General features: G+C 40.8%; 1 protein-coding gene across 1 annotated transcript; it reads right to left on the reverse strand.

The window, feature by feature from the left end:
• Positions 1-4,618: 4,618 nt before the first annotated feature.
• On the reverse strand, positions 4,619-11,996 carry DYNLT3 (dynein light chain Tctex-type 3). Its single transcript, XM_059839959.1, has 5 exons — positions 11,880-11,996; positions 10,849-10,890; positions 8,918-9,041; positions 7,927-8,004; positions 4,619-6,831 (listed from the first exon to the last, which is right to left on the reverse strand). Exons 1-5 carry the CDS (start codon positions 11,907-11,909, stop codon positions 6,755-6,757), a joined length of 351 nt encoding a protein of 116 aa, XP_059695942.1. The 5' UTR covers positions 11,910-11,996; the 3' UTR covers positions 4,619-6,754.
• Positions 11,997-16,572: the final 4,576 nt, after the last annotated feature.

Consider the following 16,572-nt stretch of genomic DNA (forward strand, 5'->3'; position numbering starts at 1 on the left):
AAGATTGATTTCCAAGTTACGCTTATTTGTTTAATCTGTTTTCCTAAAGAAATGAGACAGGAGCTGAGGGAATGAACAGATTACTGAAAAAGGGAGGGATAGAGACCAGGTTTTGTAAATTCAGATGCATGTCAGGGTTGGCTCTATGAGTTGGAGTGTGGAAAATAAGAAATAAATTGGAAGCTCAATTTTTTCTTCAGTTTCTGTTTCAGCTGTTGGTGTTTTTCTTGCCCCTTCTCACTGCCTGTCTGCTTTGCTTTTCTCAGTTTCAAGTTTGCTTATAAAAGAGAAAGTATTTAGGAGATTGTACAGCTCCTTGACTAGCTGCAGTGTGTGAATGAAGGAGGTTGGCAATATGCAACACCAATTTTATATTTAATTCACTGACATCTCTTCAGTATCAGTAGATCTCATTACTCATGTGATCTAACACATGAATGTCAGTCCTTTGTCTCTTCTCAAGGGAAGGCATTTTAAGTAATTGCAACACTGATATTAAAAGTATGTCACATCTTGCAGTTAAGCATGAGTACAAAGATTTACTTTGACGGGGCCCAACAGGTAATGCCAAACCAGCCCAAGTCAGAAGATGGGTGGGTGACTGTCACAGCCAGCTCACAGCTGTGCCCTGACTCCCCCTTGCCAGTGGGGAAAGAGAGGAGCATCTGTGGGGTATCTGCCAGCCAGCAAAGACAGGCACTTGGCAGCCTAGTGTTTCCTGGAGGCTGTGACAGTTTCTCAGAAAATAAGGGTTTCAAAGAGGAATGGCACAACCATAACTGCCCCTGGCTGTTGTGTAACAAATTTCTGTTATGTGCCATAACTACAACTTCTAAGCCTGCAGGCAGGGCATTTTCTTCCTTGGCTGGCCCCACAGCAGGCAGCCCAGCCCACTGCTCACTGCTGCAGCTGTCCCTGGAACCAGCAGCAGCAGAAATGCCTGTTCAGAGAGGTCTGGGCTTGCCTCATGTGGAGCAGCCCTTGGAGAGCAAACAGAAAAGCATGCATTTTCCACTTGCTATTCAAACGAAGCTAAACTTCACACAGACACACACACCCCCCAAAGGCAGCTCTGTAAGTTGCTTATGATATCAAAGCAATGCTACAAAGAGATGAGCTTGGAAGAGCTCAGCTCTGATCCCTAAGCCTCAGCTGATCCATGTATAAACTTTAAATTAAATCTTCTCAATTCCTTCCTTTCTAAAGCCAGCTTTTGCTGGCTTTAGAAAAAAACTTTGCAGTTTTTTCCTACAAAAAAATAATTTCAGCTACTACTCAGAGGACCTGTAATGAGTGCCATGAAATAGGGAGCTATAATTTGCTCCCATCACCAGACCACCCAGCTAATACTGTGCCTACTGTTTAAGATTAATTTCCTGAAACATTTAACTCAGGCATGAACATTTTACAGCTGTTACAGCATCCATCTGTGAGGTTCTTACATAGTCATGAATATATTTCAGACTAACAAATGACCTCACTTGAAATCCTGCAGTAGATTCTTGTGAGATTTTGCCAGACTACTTTTACAGCTGCTGCAGAAGCCCACATAGGGGAAAAAAAAAGCCCCCAGAGTTATTGACAGAGGTTGGATAAAGTGATGACTTCTTGGAGCAGTGCTGTGAGCACCAGTATAAGCAGCCACAAACTTGTTGTTGCCTCACCCTCTCACTTCTGCTGGCTAATATCTAAATGCTGAATTGCATTATCTCTCTTGGGATATTTGTTTGTATGAGCACTGTTGGAATGCTTGTCTTGACACCTAGACATTACTGAAGTGGAAATAAGCAACAAGAGATGAAATTTTAAATTTAAGAAAAGTCTGTTTGACTCAAAATTGTTAGAAATATGGATAAATAAAGGGGGATGAACACATTTAGAAATACATATATATGTGTGTGTATGAAAGTTCCATGGAAAGAACATACTACTTTTTGTCAAATAAGGACTTCATTTGATTCATCCCCTTCCCCCAACCTCTAATTTTACCCAGCTGGTTGTGAATAAACACTGAACAACAGATGCCTCAACAATTGCAGTAAACTCTACAAAATCATTGAGCAGGGATGTTTGATTTCTTCCTAAGATGATTTGCAGTTAGGATGATAATGTTTCATACTCTAGGAGGTGCTGTTCAGAAATTGTTTTAATGACATCCAATCTAGGCCTATGAGGAGGAGAACCTGCTGACAAGAAAGCAGTTTGAATGTGTTGCAGCTGAGCCAGTTCAGTCCAGCTCACCACCTTCCCCTCTGCAAGGGGCATTTTGATGGCTTTGAGTCTGAACTCTGCCATCTCTATGCTGTGAAGCCTCATAAGCATAGATTACAAACTCTAATAGTAATTTACATATTGGTAAAACTGCACCTGTAGTAAAACAGTAACATTTCAAAATGTTAGTGTCACTACAAAACTTGCCTTTCCATCTCTTCTGCTTCAAGAACTTGTGCTCTGTGACCCCAGTAGCTCCTTTGCATGAAGGTAAGTGCAAACACAAACCATAATGACCAGGGAGGTGTTTCTGTGACTCTTATTCCCCTTTTCAAGTCATTTTAGATCAGACATTGGATGGTAGTTTCAGGGGTGTTTGCAGCTGTCATTCCAGCAAGACCCTGTTTCTTTTTAGAAAACTTTTATGTAACAAACACAGCTGCTGCCTGCTACATATGCTTCCTGTGTCTGAAAACAGATGCTTGGTTGAACATAGGAGCTAAAAGCCCCAGTTACTCAATGGGGATTCAGATTCATCAAAATAGAAAAATCACTTTCAGTGTGCAGTGTTTTCAGGGTCCCTGGATGGAGAAGGAAGGAATGAATCTGACTCCATGTTCTTAGAAGGCTAATTTATTTTTTACATTAAATAATGCTATACTAAACTATACTAAAGAATAGAGAAAGGATGCAGACAGAAGGCTTAGCATGATACCAATGAAAAACTCGTGACTGCTTCGGAGTCCCAACACAACTGGACCATGATTGGTCATTAAGTAAAAACAATTCACATGTTGGATAAACAATCTCCAACCACATTCCAAAGGAGCAAAACACAGGAGAAGCAAATGAGATAACATTGTTTTCCTTTTTCTCTGAGGCTTCTCAGCTTCCCAGGAGAAGAAATCCTGGTGAAGGGATTTTTCCAGAAAATATGACAGCAACATCAGTGGGCATTTGGTGTTTGGCTGCAGCTTTGTTTGAGGAAGGGGGGAGAGAAACCATTCCATACACAACCAATGCCCACAGGTCCCCTACCTGGCAGGGACTCAGCAGGCAGAGCAGCTCACAGGCAGCACAGTATAAATGTGACTGCATGGCTTTGGAGCCATGGTACAGCTGGGTTTATTGCTGCATTTACAGGATATCACCTCTGAGCTGATACTCCCTGAGACAAACTGGTGCTGGCTTTGAGCTGGGAAGGTCCAGCAGCACACAGACAGAACTTCCTGACTCAGGATATTCTGATGGGGGTGTAGACTGGCTCTGTGCTTTTTTCAGCACCATGACTGTGCTAAAAAATCCCTCTTCAAATTAAATGGGAAAGAAAATTACCTGGTCAGACTGCATAGGAGGCAGCAAGGCACATCCCAATAATCAGGTAAGAATTGCTCATTACAGGAGCTGCTCTCTGTAACAGAGCAAACCCTGTTTGTACTTGTATGGCAGCCACTGCACTGATGCATGTAGGCTACCAGGAGCTAACAGTTTAATTTTTGGTATATTTAAAATATCAGTGTGCTGACACTCACATCCTTCTCCACATGGCTTAGCTTCAAGCTGGGATTTCAGTGGCTCCTGTGAGTGCTTTAGACTGCATGAATCTGAGCTGAACACACCAGACTTTGCACGGGTAGCACAGCTAGAGTATAATGGGATCACAGCCATCAGAAAGGTAAGGAGTGACTGGCACACACCCAGCAGACAAGGAAAGTAACAAATCTGCTCCCTTACTTCCACTTTCACACACTCCTCTGTTTACATTAACAAAACCTGCGTGGGAAGAACAGCAGGTGTCTTTCATCATGAAATCATACATGGGGACACACAGTGCCCGCTACATGGGCTGTACCTTAACACAAACCTTTCTGTCCTGTTAATAAGATCCCCATTGTTAACCATAACTCAAACCCCTGATTGCCCCAACAAAGAAAATATGTATTGATAGAAAATACCAGTGAAATGTTGTGGGCTTTCATGGTCTGCAGTTCATAGATTTATCTTTGAAACTACTTGGAAAAGCAGATAATAATGTTCAGTGTTTGTTAGGAGAGTTAAAAGTAGTTCTGTGTACCCACAGAGGATGGGGAAAAGAAAGATGGAAAACAAGCTAAGTTTATGAGGACATGATGCAGAATGAAAATACTTTTCCCAGAGTTTCATAATAATCTTTCTGTAGTAAAAAAGCTTTAACTTGTACCATCAAGATTCACAATAGGGAAAAGGTGTGAGAAACAGAGGTATAAGAAATTTTCAAGCCTGGAACAGGATTTCTACAAGATTTTGTCTCTAAAAGGCATCTTTAATGTATTTCCCAAGTTCTCACTATTGTAAACAAGTGAAGGGAAGTAAGACGAATTTTTTTTCTCAGTTACTTTTTATATTGATCAAGAACACAAAGCAAAAATACAACTAAGGCAAAACTTTATTTTTTTGGTAGAAAGAAAAATTAAACAGTCATATAATTAAGCAGTATTTCATAGGGTTCTTCTGCAGCACAACCTTCACCAAGCCTCATTAAGCTGATAGTCTTACTCAGTGCATCTGGTTTTCAAGTAAAGCAAAAATACCAAATGAGATTACAAGTAGCTATGCGGACTATTTCTTCTGATCATTGCACCTCAATAGCCTTGACAGGGGCACAACAGCCACCACTGTTTTTACTCACCCACTTCTTGAACAATACTGATCATACCAAACCTTTCTCTAGTTGCTGCCCCACATATTTTTTCACATTGCACAATCCCAAATATGAGTGAAATGAATGTATTTTTGTCAGTTCCACAATTTCGCTCTTGGATGCTGGAACCTAATTCAGAATTTTCTATCCTAACCCAAATAATGCTTAATTATTCATCTACATTGAAGGTCAGTACAACATACACACACATTTTTACACAACACTTGCCTTTGGCAAATGCAGCATTACAGTATTAATTTTACTTGCACTTCGGTAAAAGCAGAATTTTAATTGTCTGCAAAGCAAGATACTTTGAACATTATTGTAAACTACACATACACAGGGCTCCTTCTGTAGTGTCACACCAGCTACACATATACACAATTTAAGCAGTAAAATATTCTTTAGCTTGCTCTTTGCACAGGACTCTTGTCTCATACCCTAATAGTTATCTGAAAAACAACCCAAACCAAACCAAACTGCATAATAGTGCTTTAATATTCATTTCTTAAAATTCAAAACAGCCTTACAGTACTGTTAGGCTGTTACCAGTCTCTTTCAAAGACATACAGTATAAACAAAAAATTCTATCCTTAAGCAGCATCTGAGAAAACAACTTAATGCAGCTGCCACTTAGTGGCAGCAATCATTTAGGCATTTTTGGTATTGATACATCTCTTTATCATATAATTTGTGCATTTATCAACAAAAATGTAGGCCCCAATCCAGCAAATACTTGCAGGTGTGCAAATGCTTTTCTTCCATATGGAATATTTCAAGTTAAGACTCATCAGATGAGCAAAGTTAAGAACTTGCATAAATCTTTAAAGAAGGGGAATTCTTAGTGCTGAAAACTTTATTGTTTTATCTCACAGGACTGAGATCCAATTAAAGACTTAGAGAACGTAGGAGAACTATAAAGAACAGATATGTTACTTTGATAAATGCTTTCAAAGCTGACAAGAGCCTCTAGAAATGTCTGTGCCTTCCCACTGATCACTTTAATCCTACCTGGAGTATGGGTGCAGCAATAGCACCCTGGCTCCTGCATGAGGAATCAATAAAGTGCTTGTCACAAATTCTGCAATCATGGAATATAATCAAATTTAAGTACCTTCAGAATGTTTTCAGATTTATAAATGATGAATTAAGGGCTGGTGTCAAATCCCCAGCATGTTTCCCTGAATTGCTAACAAATATTATGCTCTTCATTTGAAGACAAATTAGAATTCTGCTAGGACTGGGTATATCTCACCTCTGTCCCAGCAAAGTCCTCCTCTGCCTCCAGGGGGAAAGCTTACCTGGATTTAGTGTCCATGTAAATGTTCATGCTTGACCAAAAAGTGATGCTCATGCAATTTCACAAGCACCTGCATTCCAAGGGAGAGTTTGCTTTGTTTAACCAAGCATGGAGAACCAGTATTGTTTACAGAATATCCACTCTGAATTGTGTTCATAATTTTTTCCTAAAGGCACCATAATCCTGAGAGGTCTTGCTTGCCCTTTGACATTTCCTTTAATGTGTTTTGTTCGTCTGGAATAAAATATCTTTGATATTAGCTTTGACATAAATTCTACTGATCTTTGTAGCAACTTTTCATTAGCATACTTCTAAATATTTAAATTACTAAAATTTTCTCTTCAGATAGATATTATATATATATATATATAGATATATTAAATTTCTTTGCTAGTTTTCAGATAACTAATCTATGAGAACTGGCTTAGACTGTATGCTCTCTGTAGAGAACTTCTGTATGCTGCTCATACAGAAACAAATAATAGTTTGAAATATTTAGCCATGGGTTAGGATGATTTATTTTTTAAAGGCTTCGGTGTTGCTTCTATCTCTCTCCCAGTCAGCTACAGGATAATAGCAACAGCAAACACATTGACAATGCAGTTCATGGTTCGGTTTTCCCATCTCACTGTGCAGGTTCCTGGAAGAGATGATTACAAAATTAAAATAGAATTCCATTGTCTTTACTACAGTCACTTTATTGAAGTGTAAATGATGCCAGATTAGTATGAATTATTTAAGTTGCAATTTAAGGGAAATAGTAGTATGTCAGCTTGACTATAAAAAAACTAAAATCCTGAAAACCTTTTTATTAACTTATACATTATTTGCTACCTAATGTGAGACTTGTAAGCTTAAGAAAGTTAACAGGAAAACACTATTCCAGTATCTTTAAAAGCTGGACTTGCAAAAATCCTTGAAATTCCCATACTGAAACTGGCATGACAAGCAGACAAGAAATCAGAAAAGGAACTGGATCAAATATATTTCAGTGTATTTACTTTCTGCTTTCTCCCTCTTCTGTTGTATCCATGCCTTACAAGCAAAATAAATATGAAGACTAAACTGTGTTTACTTAATTTTATATTAAGACTTCTTTTTAAACTTGGTTTACTTTTTGAGGCCCTCTCTGGTTTTTAAACTTAAACCTTGGCACAGTCCTCTAAAAAGACCTTTCTGGATCTGTGACAGACAACAAATTATTTTAATATTGTTTCCCTTTGATAGTCTCAACCTGTGAAAAAATTTATTTAGAACTAATTTTGAAGGAATACAATGCATCCAAAACCTGGCTGACAGTTACACAACTGAAACACATATGGTAAGTATGTGTATAACTATTTCTAGTATGTGTATAACTATTTATATTTTTTATTAAGTTCTTTTCTCCTCCAAAGTAGCTGTTCCCTCACAGCAGGCAGATATGTTTAGGGCTATCCACGTGTATTTACTGTGAGCAACATTTTCTGCCTCTTCAGCTGACAGAATTAAATATTTTGACTCCTGTTTCAGGATGAAAGGCTTTTCTATTCCTGCTTCTCATAATTTACAAAGCAACTGCTCTTAATGTCTGCACTGACTGATAACATTTTTGCTGAGATTGTAAACAAGCACCTCATTCTCAAAATTACTGCTTCCCCAGCCATTCCCAAAAATGCTTAACCCAACTACTACAACTGAGCAAGAAGTAACATTTCTCTTGTTACAAATTTTCTGTTTGGGTGGGGATATTTACCATCAGTTGTGGTATCCCAGAAGCATGAGCTTGCTGTGTGAAGACCAGCTCCACTCCTCTGCATCACTGCACAGGTAACTGCAAGATACAGCCATGAAACCAGAGAATTAAAGCAGAAGAAGTGAATCATTCAGCATTTACAAACTGGAACCTGTATTACATTTCCAAAGGGCTGGCACGTGGCATTCAGCTAAGACAAAACCTTTTTTGAGAACCCCTTTGGCCCCAGTATTTTCTTCAAGAACTTATTACTCATTTCATGATTATTTTTACTCACATGAAGACAACAGCTTGAACAAAACACTGGCTAATAGGATTATGGGTTTTATCTTTTAAACTACTTAGATAGGCTTGTGCCCCTCAGAATGGGATTGCAGGTGCTGTCCTCACAGGTACAGCAAAAGTTACACTTTCTGAGAGTTGTTTCAGACCCCTCTCTGAAACCACACTCCATCAACGTGCAGCTTTTCTAGACTGACCTGCAATGGTCATAAAACCTCTGACAACCTGAGGCCAAGACTTTGAAAACAGAACAGAGTGCAAACACTTACTATTACATCAACACTCCACAAAAGGACCAAAATGGGTTAAATTTTCTTATTTACCTTTTTTCTTCCACATGTATACACATAGAACATGACTTCATACACAGGACTAAAGTCTTCCAGGTGGCTCTAGAGGAGGCTTAATCTGATTGAAAATTTTATTAAAGATAGCAATTTTTTCCTGAACTGATACTAAAAGGTTGATGTAATTGTCTAGGGGCTGCTTAACAATCATGAAAGACCATGTAACATGTAATCTGTGTTAAGTGTTGCCAGCATGCTCAGCCCAGGTAAAACTGCCACAGCTTTACCACAGGTATTTCTAAAAATCTCTGTAACAGAAGAGTTCAGGTGCCTGCTCTGGTTTGTTTATAGCATTCCCCTGAACCTTTCAGCAATTATTTATTGTGACTGCCAGTGCTACAAGTAGAGCTGCTTGTACTTACCAATGTACTTATAGGTTTTCCCAAGTTTCACCAGATGGGTCAGTGACTGTTCTACTATAGCAGCAGTCCATTGGTTGACTTTGTTGTGATTGTAATCTGCCTTGCCTAAAACATTCTCTATGCACTAGAACGGAGGGAAAAAATAGTTACAGTAAACACTTCAAAATGTAGAATTAGAAAATGTTTTGCATAATCTGAGGGATATTTTTCTGGCAGTTAGGTTACTTTGAATCAGTTGAGCTCATTAGGTATCAGCTGCTGAATGGGAAGTAAAATGACCCTTCTTGGAAATTTATTTTTAGTACATATTTACCACAATATTACAGGTATAAAAATGACTAAACATTTCTTGCAGGAAAGGCCTTAGCCATATGTTTTGGGTACCCAGTGAATGGATCTTTTTGCCAGTGAAGTTCCTAACACATCCCTAATGACTGCCAGCTCCAGTTTGGCTTTCAGAAGCTGCTGTAATGGGGATGGCACTACTCAAATCAATAATATCAGCTTGGGCTGGCCAGCCTGTCAGAGCTGGCCAAATAACCAAAAGTCCAAAACCTTCAGAGATAGAGTGACAACAGTGAAGTGCACATCCCTGCTTAAAAGATAGGGAAGATACTCAAGGGTCATATCTTGCAGCACAAGAAACAGCTGAACTGTTGGAAAATTGGATGTTCTCCCACAGCTACAGATTGGCAAACACTTGCTTAAACTTAAAAGGATTGAACAAAAATCCTTCTCTCAAACTGTAACCCTTAAATTGCATTCTCTGCTCTTGGGAAATTCAGAATTATGTGCTGATGGATACTTCTTAAAGCTGAGGAATTCACTTAAGAAACACACACCTGGAAAAGGTAAGGGAAGTAGAACTGTGTTCTGTGATTCAGTGTTCTATGATTCCCGTGCACTAATCCCTCACTAACAGGCTGTGTAAGAGACCTGTGCTCCAGATTTTGAAAAGCCCAGTTAATTCTGACCACGCACTGTAAAAAACTGGCCAAAGGAGTCAGTGGAAACAGTCACAAAACACAATAGAAGACAGAAGAGGGACAAGACCCCTCAGGGATTTTGGTCCTTCCAGAGATGTACCCAGTGCTGGAGCTCCTTGGCCCTGGTTAAGCTTCCAATCAGAGGTAGAAACACTTGGCTTTACTCCCAGTGTCTGGAGACTGTGTCACACGGTATTTGGCTTTACAAGGCAGGGGCAGTTACATAAAGGGCTGAACTACTGTTTATCTAACATCCAAGAGCTTGCTGTTGTGTACTGGAGCAGCTTCAAAAAGTGCAGGTGGGAAAGGACCTGCAGAGTCCCTCTAGAAACCCTTATCTCAAAATACTATTTCCCTACAAAACCTGAGAGCATCTGTGAGCCACAGGCTTCTCATTAATCACTTTCTAGTTACTAGGTATTTAATTTACACTATCAGACTACTCAATTTTATCCTATTCTTCCTCTGCAAAAAATGTATTTTGAAAGCTAGAACAAGGAGCTCATAGAGTGCAACCTCCCACACATGCCAAGGCTAACTTCCAAGTCTGATAACATTGTTCAAGGCCTTGTCCAGTCAAGTTTGAAAAATCTCTAAGGATGGAGACTTTGCAAGCTGCCCCTACAAGCTCCCCAGTGATTAGCTTCTCTCCAGCTGGATAAAGGGGAAAAAATAAACTGGAGTGAATTTCCCTTGCAGCTTGTGACTGTTACCCTGACTCTTTCCACTGTAATGCAAATCTGGCTCCCCTCTCATCTTTATGTAGTTGAAGACATCAATTAGATGAAGCTTAAAGCAGCTCCAAGTTAAACTCTGTCTTTATATAAATACTAATTCTATGTAAGTTTATATTTATCTGGGATGGTCAAGGAAAATAACTGCTTTCACTACTGTGCAAGGTATGGTAAGAATTTCTTCCCAACACAGCTGTTAGCTAAAACCTACCTCCTTAACTATGTTGTGGGCCTCATCAGCATTGAAGATCATCTGCAATAGAAACGAATTATTATTATTATTTCTTCCAGAAAAGTAAACAAATTATAGTTTTACTCTACAGCACACATAACAATTAGGCCTTGCGTCTGGTTATTTGCATTGTAGTCTGTTAGTATAATTTTAAAATCTTACTTTTTTTCCTCATCTCCATACATTTGTTATTTAGCATTGCTTTTCTAGTGATGGTTGAGGGGCGCCAAAAACTCAGACCTCAGTGACCTTTGAAACAAGTTCATTTTACATTTTCTGTAAAGATTAAATTCCACCATGCCTGTGCTTGTCACAGGAATACTCTACAGGAAAAATTAAACGACAATTTTTTTCCTCTGGGTCTTAATCTGCGTTTTTATTGGAGACACAAACTTGCTAACCCACAGGTTACATCTTGCTTCCCAAGGGCAACACACTGTTTTGTAAACCTAATATGTGAAAGACTGGTTTGCACAGTCATTACCTTACCCAAGCACCTTTCTCAAGCGCAGAAGAAGCTTGCAGCTTTTCATTCCTCCCATTTTCTACTCCTTCCTGCTCACGGGCACTTGGCTTGGCCCACAAGGGAACATGGCCCGTTCCCTTGTACCACCCGCCTCTGCACAGCCATGAACTCCCAACACTCGGGCAGGGGCAGAAACCTCCAGGGCATTCCTGTTAAGGTTGCTTGGAGTTTTGGTTGATTTTTAAATGAAAACCGGTGGCCAGAGCCCTGAAGCGGCGTCCGGGGAGGGATCGGCTCCTCCGCTCGAGCAGGCAGGACCAGCCCGCTGCGCTGACCGGGCCCGGCACTTCCCGGGATTTTCCCATGGAAATCGGTTTTTTCCCTGGAAAAATGGCCGCGGTCTGACAGCCCCAGCGGCAGCGCCCCGCGGCTCCTTCCCGGAGGGAACATCCACGCCGCGGCCGCGGCGCCGGCCCCTCAGACGCGGCGGGGTCGGGCGGGCGGAGAGCCCCGGGCACAGCGCAGGGCGAGGCGGGGGCCCTACCTCATCGTTGTGGGGGTGAAACTCCTCCATGGCCCCGGCGCGGGCGGCAGCCGTTCCGGCAGCGGCGGCAGCGGCGAGTCCTGCGAGGCTCCGCCTCCACCGGGTGGGCAGGGCCGGGCCGGGCCGGGCCGGGCGGGGCTCCGCAGCGGGCCGGACTCGCTCGCGGCGCGGGGCCGGGAGCGGACCTGACGGGCTGGGAAGAGAAGGAATGGAAAGGTCCCCAGCAGAGCAAGGACAGGGACGTGTTGGAGCCAGTCCAGAGGCCGCCACCAAGTTGATCAGAGGAAGGGAGAAAAGGATGAGAGAGTTGGCATTGCTCAGCCTGGACAAGAGAAGGCTTGGGGTGACCCAACGGCGGTCTTCCAGTGCCTGAAGGGAGCCTAAAGGAAAGAGGGGGCGAGACTATTTACAGGGCATGTGGTGACAGGACAAGGAGGAATTATTTCAGACGGAGAGCGTAGGTTTAGATTGGATATTAGGAAAAAAATTCTTCCCTGTTCGGCTGGTGAGGCACTGGCACAGGCTGCCCAGAGAAGCTGTGGGTGCCCCATCCCTGGCTGGCAGTGTTCAGGGCCAGGTTGGATGGGGCTCCGAACAACCTGGGCTCGGGGAACGTGTCCCTGCCCATGGCAGGGGGTTTGGAACAAGGTGGTGTTTGATGTCCCTTCCAACCCAAACCATTTTATGATTCTGAGCCTCTCTGAGCGAGGGCTCCTTCCCGGGTTCATCCTCCGGGCACAAGGGACAGCCGGGCAGCCGCTGCTGCGGCGTTGTCTCCGCACTGCCGGACAGCCCGGCACAGGCACCGCCACCGCTCTCGCTGTGGGCACAGTCCCTCCCAAGAGCGGAGAATTTTCCTCTGCTCTGTTGCTGCTGTTGGGAAGACCCTTGCTGGACATAAAAAAACTCCACTCGGAAGCGGCTTCTCCAGAGGAGCTGTCAAATCCCCTTGCCTTCTGCGCTCCCCTGTTCTCTCTGCTTGGAATGAATTTGTGTCCATTTTACAGGCACAAAGTTACCAATAGTTACCGATAATGTTGCCACCAAAGTTACAAAAATGGCTAAATAAGTACTGGTTCCTTAGATTCTGCTTCATTATACAGAATTGATCCTGCGTTTTATTTCACTCAATACACACACACACACACACGTATGTGTATATATATAAAAATACATCATATCTTTGCTGTCTCTGAAGTTGCCTGGGAAACAGGAAAGCACCTCATACAAAACTGCAGAGTTTTCAAAGGGTGGGGTTTTTGTAGTTGTTTCAGTGTGGGTTTTTAAAATTATTACTATTATTTCTACTGGGGAGGATCTGGGAGTTTTGTGTAGGTTTCTCTCCTGTGATTTCTCCTGTATTTTCTCCTGATTTCTCCTGTGCTTCCAAACCAGATTAAACATGACAGAAGACCATGGCTTCTAGTTTCAGCACCAGAGGAATATGTTTGGACATACAGACACCTACTTTACAAAAGCGTTTCTTGTTCAGTCTTCATTGTACATTCATTGGTAAGTTTGTGTTTGAAAAACATGAAAGTACAGAGGGAAGTAAAACAAAGTGGTTTTTATTGCCCTGCTCTCAACAGAGCTTTCAGGTTTAGTATTTGCTAATGGCCATGGAAGGAGAAAACTGAAGGTGAAGACTAAACCTCTTCAAAAGCAGGTTTTTATGAGCAAGTGCAGAGGGGTGTGGTTATAGGGAAACATGGAAGAAAATCTCCTGCAGTATAAAGGTTTCTTTTTTTTTTTTTTTTTTCCTGACCTCTGCAGTATTTTTGTGAGCTAAGCTAGGGATAAAATAGCATGCTGGTTTTTGGTGAAATAAAAGCTAGTGGAAGCATTTGTTGTATATGCATTGGCATCCCGTAGACAAAGCTAACAGTGCTTAAATAACTTATCCTTGCATCCTGTGGATTTTTTATCCTTTGTACCCTTCAGAGATCTCAGATCTTTATATCTGTATCTTTAGATGTAGTATAGTATCAAACAAAAATAGTTCCTAGGCTGTTTTTCTGTTCTGTTTGGAAATACTCAAAGAATTTTTTTTAAATATTAGCCATAATTGTTTCACTGAATCACATGAAGAAAAAAAAGATTCCTAAATGACTGATGAGTGTGTGTGTGTGTGTGTGTGTGTGTATGTAAATGTATGTAGGTTTTAATGCAAAAAAATTACCTCTCTTTCCTCTCCAGCTTTCCTCTCTTGAGCTTTGTAGATAGGAGGATAGTAGGAGGTCCAAGGAAATGCTGAGTCCATCAGGCTCAGCTCAACATCCAGAAAGCCACTAGATAAATAACAAAATGACAAAACAACATTAACCCAGGAAGTGTTTATAAATAAACACTCAGCATCACCCATGAGCACCCAGCACAGATGTGTCAAGAGTATATGTCAAATAATCTGATTTTATCCTTTGGTAGGACAGCTGGTTTAATGGATGAAGAGGAAATGCAGAATAGGTGTGTTATTTTGTAGTAAATTTGTCTTTTTATGCTCTCCCACATAAGAATGTGTAATCTGGGGAAAAACTAACCAATCATTCCTAATAAAGGTTTGTAAAAGTAGGAGGAATAAGTGAAAGAAGATGGGTGGGTTTTTGCTCTAAGGGCTAATTAGTGTTAGTCACAATAACTTGAATAATGGAATTAAAAGAGTGCTTATAAAATCTTGTCATTGGCAGCATTTTGAAAGAAGTTGCAAGCATGCTGAATGACAGGATCAAAACTAACAATACTGAATAGGTTGGAGAAAACAAAAAGAGATTTCATAAAAACCAGGACATCAAATGCACAACTACAAAATGGAGCCTAATTGTCTAGGCAGCAGTGCTGCAGAGAAAAATATGTAATTACGACAAATAGGAACCCAAGTATGATGTTATAAATAACCAAATGAATTGAAGGATACCATGAAGGGCACAGAAAGCAGTCATTTTGTTCTGCTTGCTGTTTATCAGGCATTGAATGTAACTCTCAGCCCAGTGTGATGGTGGGACAGACAGAAGAGTAATTCTTCCTGTAGACAGCACCCAAAATGAAGCTAAGAGAATGTGATTTGTGGAGGAACTGCATTTATTTTATCACCCTTGCCCAGACTTCTTTATAGATGTCTCTGACTGCATAGTGATTTACTGGAAAAGGTGATTAAGGAGCCAGTGTGTGATGAAAGGTAGGACCAGAAATAATGCCTTTAATTAGAACTCAGAGAGATTGATGTTAAATATTAAGGAAAAAAGAAATCCAAGGATAAGAATAATAAAGCACTGAAGCAGACCTGCTTTTGAAATCACCTCCTCTGAATCAATAACATATTGTTAACACCTGCCAAGCACCCAGGTGGCCTTTAGAGAGGAAGAAGTATTAAATATTGCTTGAGCTAATTTTAGACACAGATTTATTCAACTTTCACAACACTGAGGGGTTATTTTCCTTTCTTTCCTAATAAATTCATTAGGAAATTAGAAATTCAGTTAATTTTTAATCTAAATTCAACAACTTAAATAATCATCCTAATTTTTCCTCTTTTTTTTTTTTTGGTTGGTTTTTTTTTTTCCTCCTGAGAATGACTAATGTTAGTGATTCCACAAGAGAAATACAAAATTTTAACAAGGGGCCATCACACTTCAGGAGGGGTTACCTGATAACATTGCTTAATTCTTTATTGCACTACTGCAAATTGCAAACTGGAAAATGTAAATGGGCTGGCAGTATAATCAGTTCTGAGAACTGTGAGAGGAAATGTGTAAAGTGCTGAATGTGGTGGCTCAGAAATACAACCCTAAATGTGAAAGAACTGTAGGCTTTCATCTTTCAAATGCAGATCAGGAACTTTTTACAAGAAAGAGAACAAACAGTGATGTTGGAATTACTTGTTGATTAAAAAGCAAATATTTAAAGAGGATTTGGTGCTCTGGAGAGGTGGCAGTCTGTGCAGGCTGTGCAGATCCTACGCTGCCTGAGCACAGCCAGGAAAAAATGTGAATACTGAAGCAGCTAAAATCGTCTGCCTCCTGTCTGCATTTATCTTTTACATTGTAGCAAACATTTAAACCTCCACGTTAAACTGTGGAATACAAAAGCAGTAGAATTCTGCTTAATTTTTCTGACTTAGCTCCTGAGCTACACGTGGCTGGAGGAAGAATCACAGTGTGCTGCTCTTGTTCTTGCTCTCTTCCCACACACTCACTGCTCAGTACAACAGGGATTGGAAAAGGGGATCAGATGGACTCTTGGAATAATCTATATGGCATCTCTTCTGCTGGCCAGATCAGGGGTGCTTGACCCCAGCAGAAGTTTTAATTATTTGCTTTTCTGAGTTTTGGGTTTGGCTTTTTTCAGAGAGTTGTTTTAATGTTAGTGCAGTGACTTGCTTGAAGTTCTTTGAAGAGCTGATAGGCCACTAAACAATTATTTTAAAAAATTCTTGATTCTAACACAGCAGGTCAGAAGCATTATTGCTACACAACATGAAAACTCAAACAGAAATCACTGAGCTGGAGGGGGAGAAGCGCACAGCCTCCTTCACTTCCTAAGCTTTGAAACTTGCTTCAGTTGGAAGTGGAGGAGCAATGTCTTCTTCTGTCCAGGAAACTGTACACACATACTGAGATGTACAATATGTACAAACACTTGGGATAAAAACTGATGGACATTTAAAATTTCTATTTAATGGAAAATGCTGACATTTCAG

This window comes from Haemorhous mexicanus, chromosome 2 (genome assembly GCF_027477595.1).
Source record: "Haemorhous mexicanus isolate bHaeMex1 chromosome 2, bHaeMex1.pri, whole genome shotgun sequence".
NCBI classification, from domain to species: Eukaryota; Metazoa; Chordata; class Aves; order Passeriformes; family Fringillidae; genus Haemorhous; species Haemorhous mexicanus.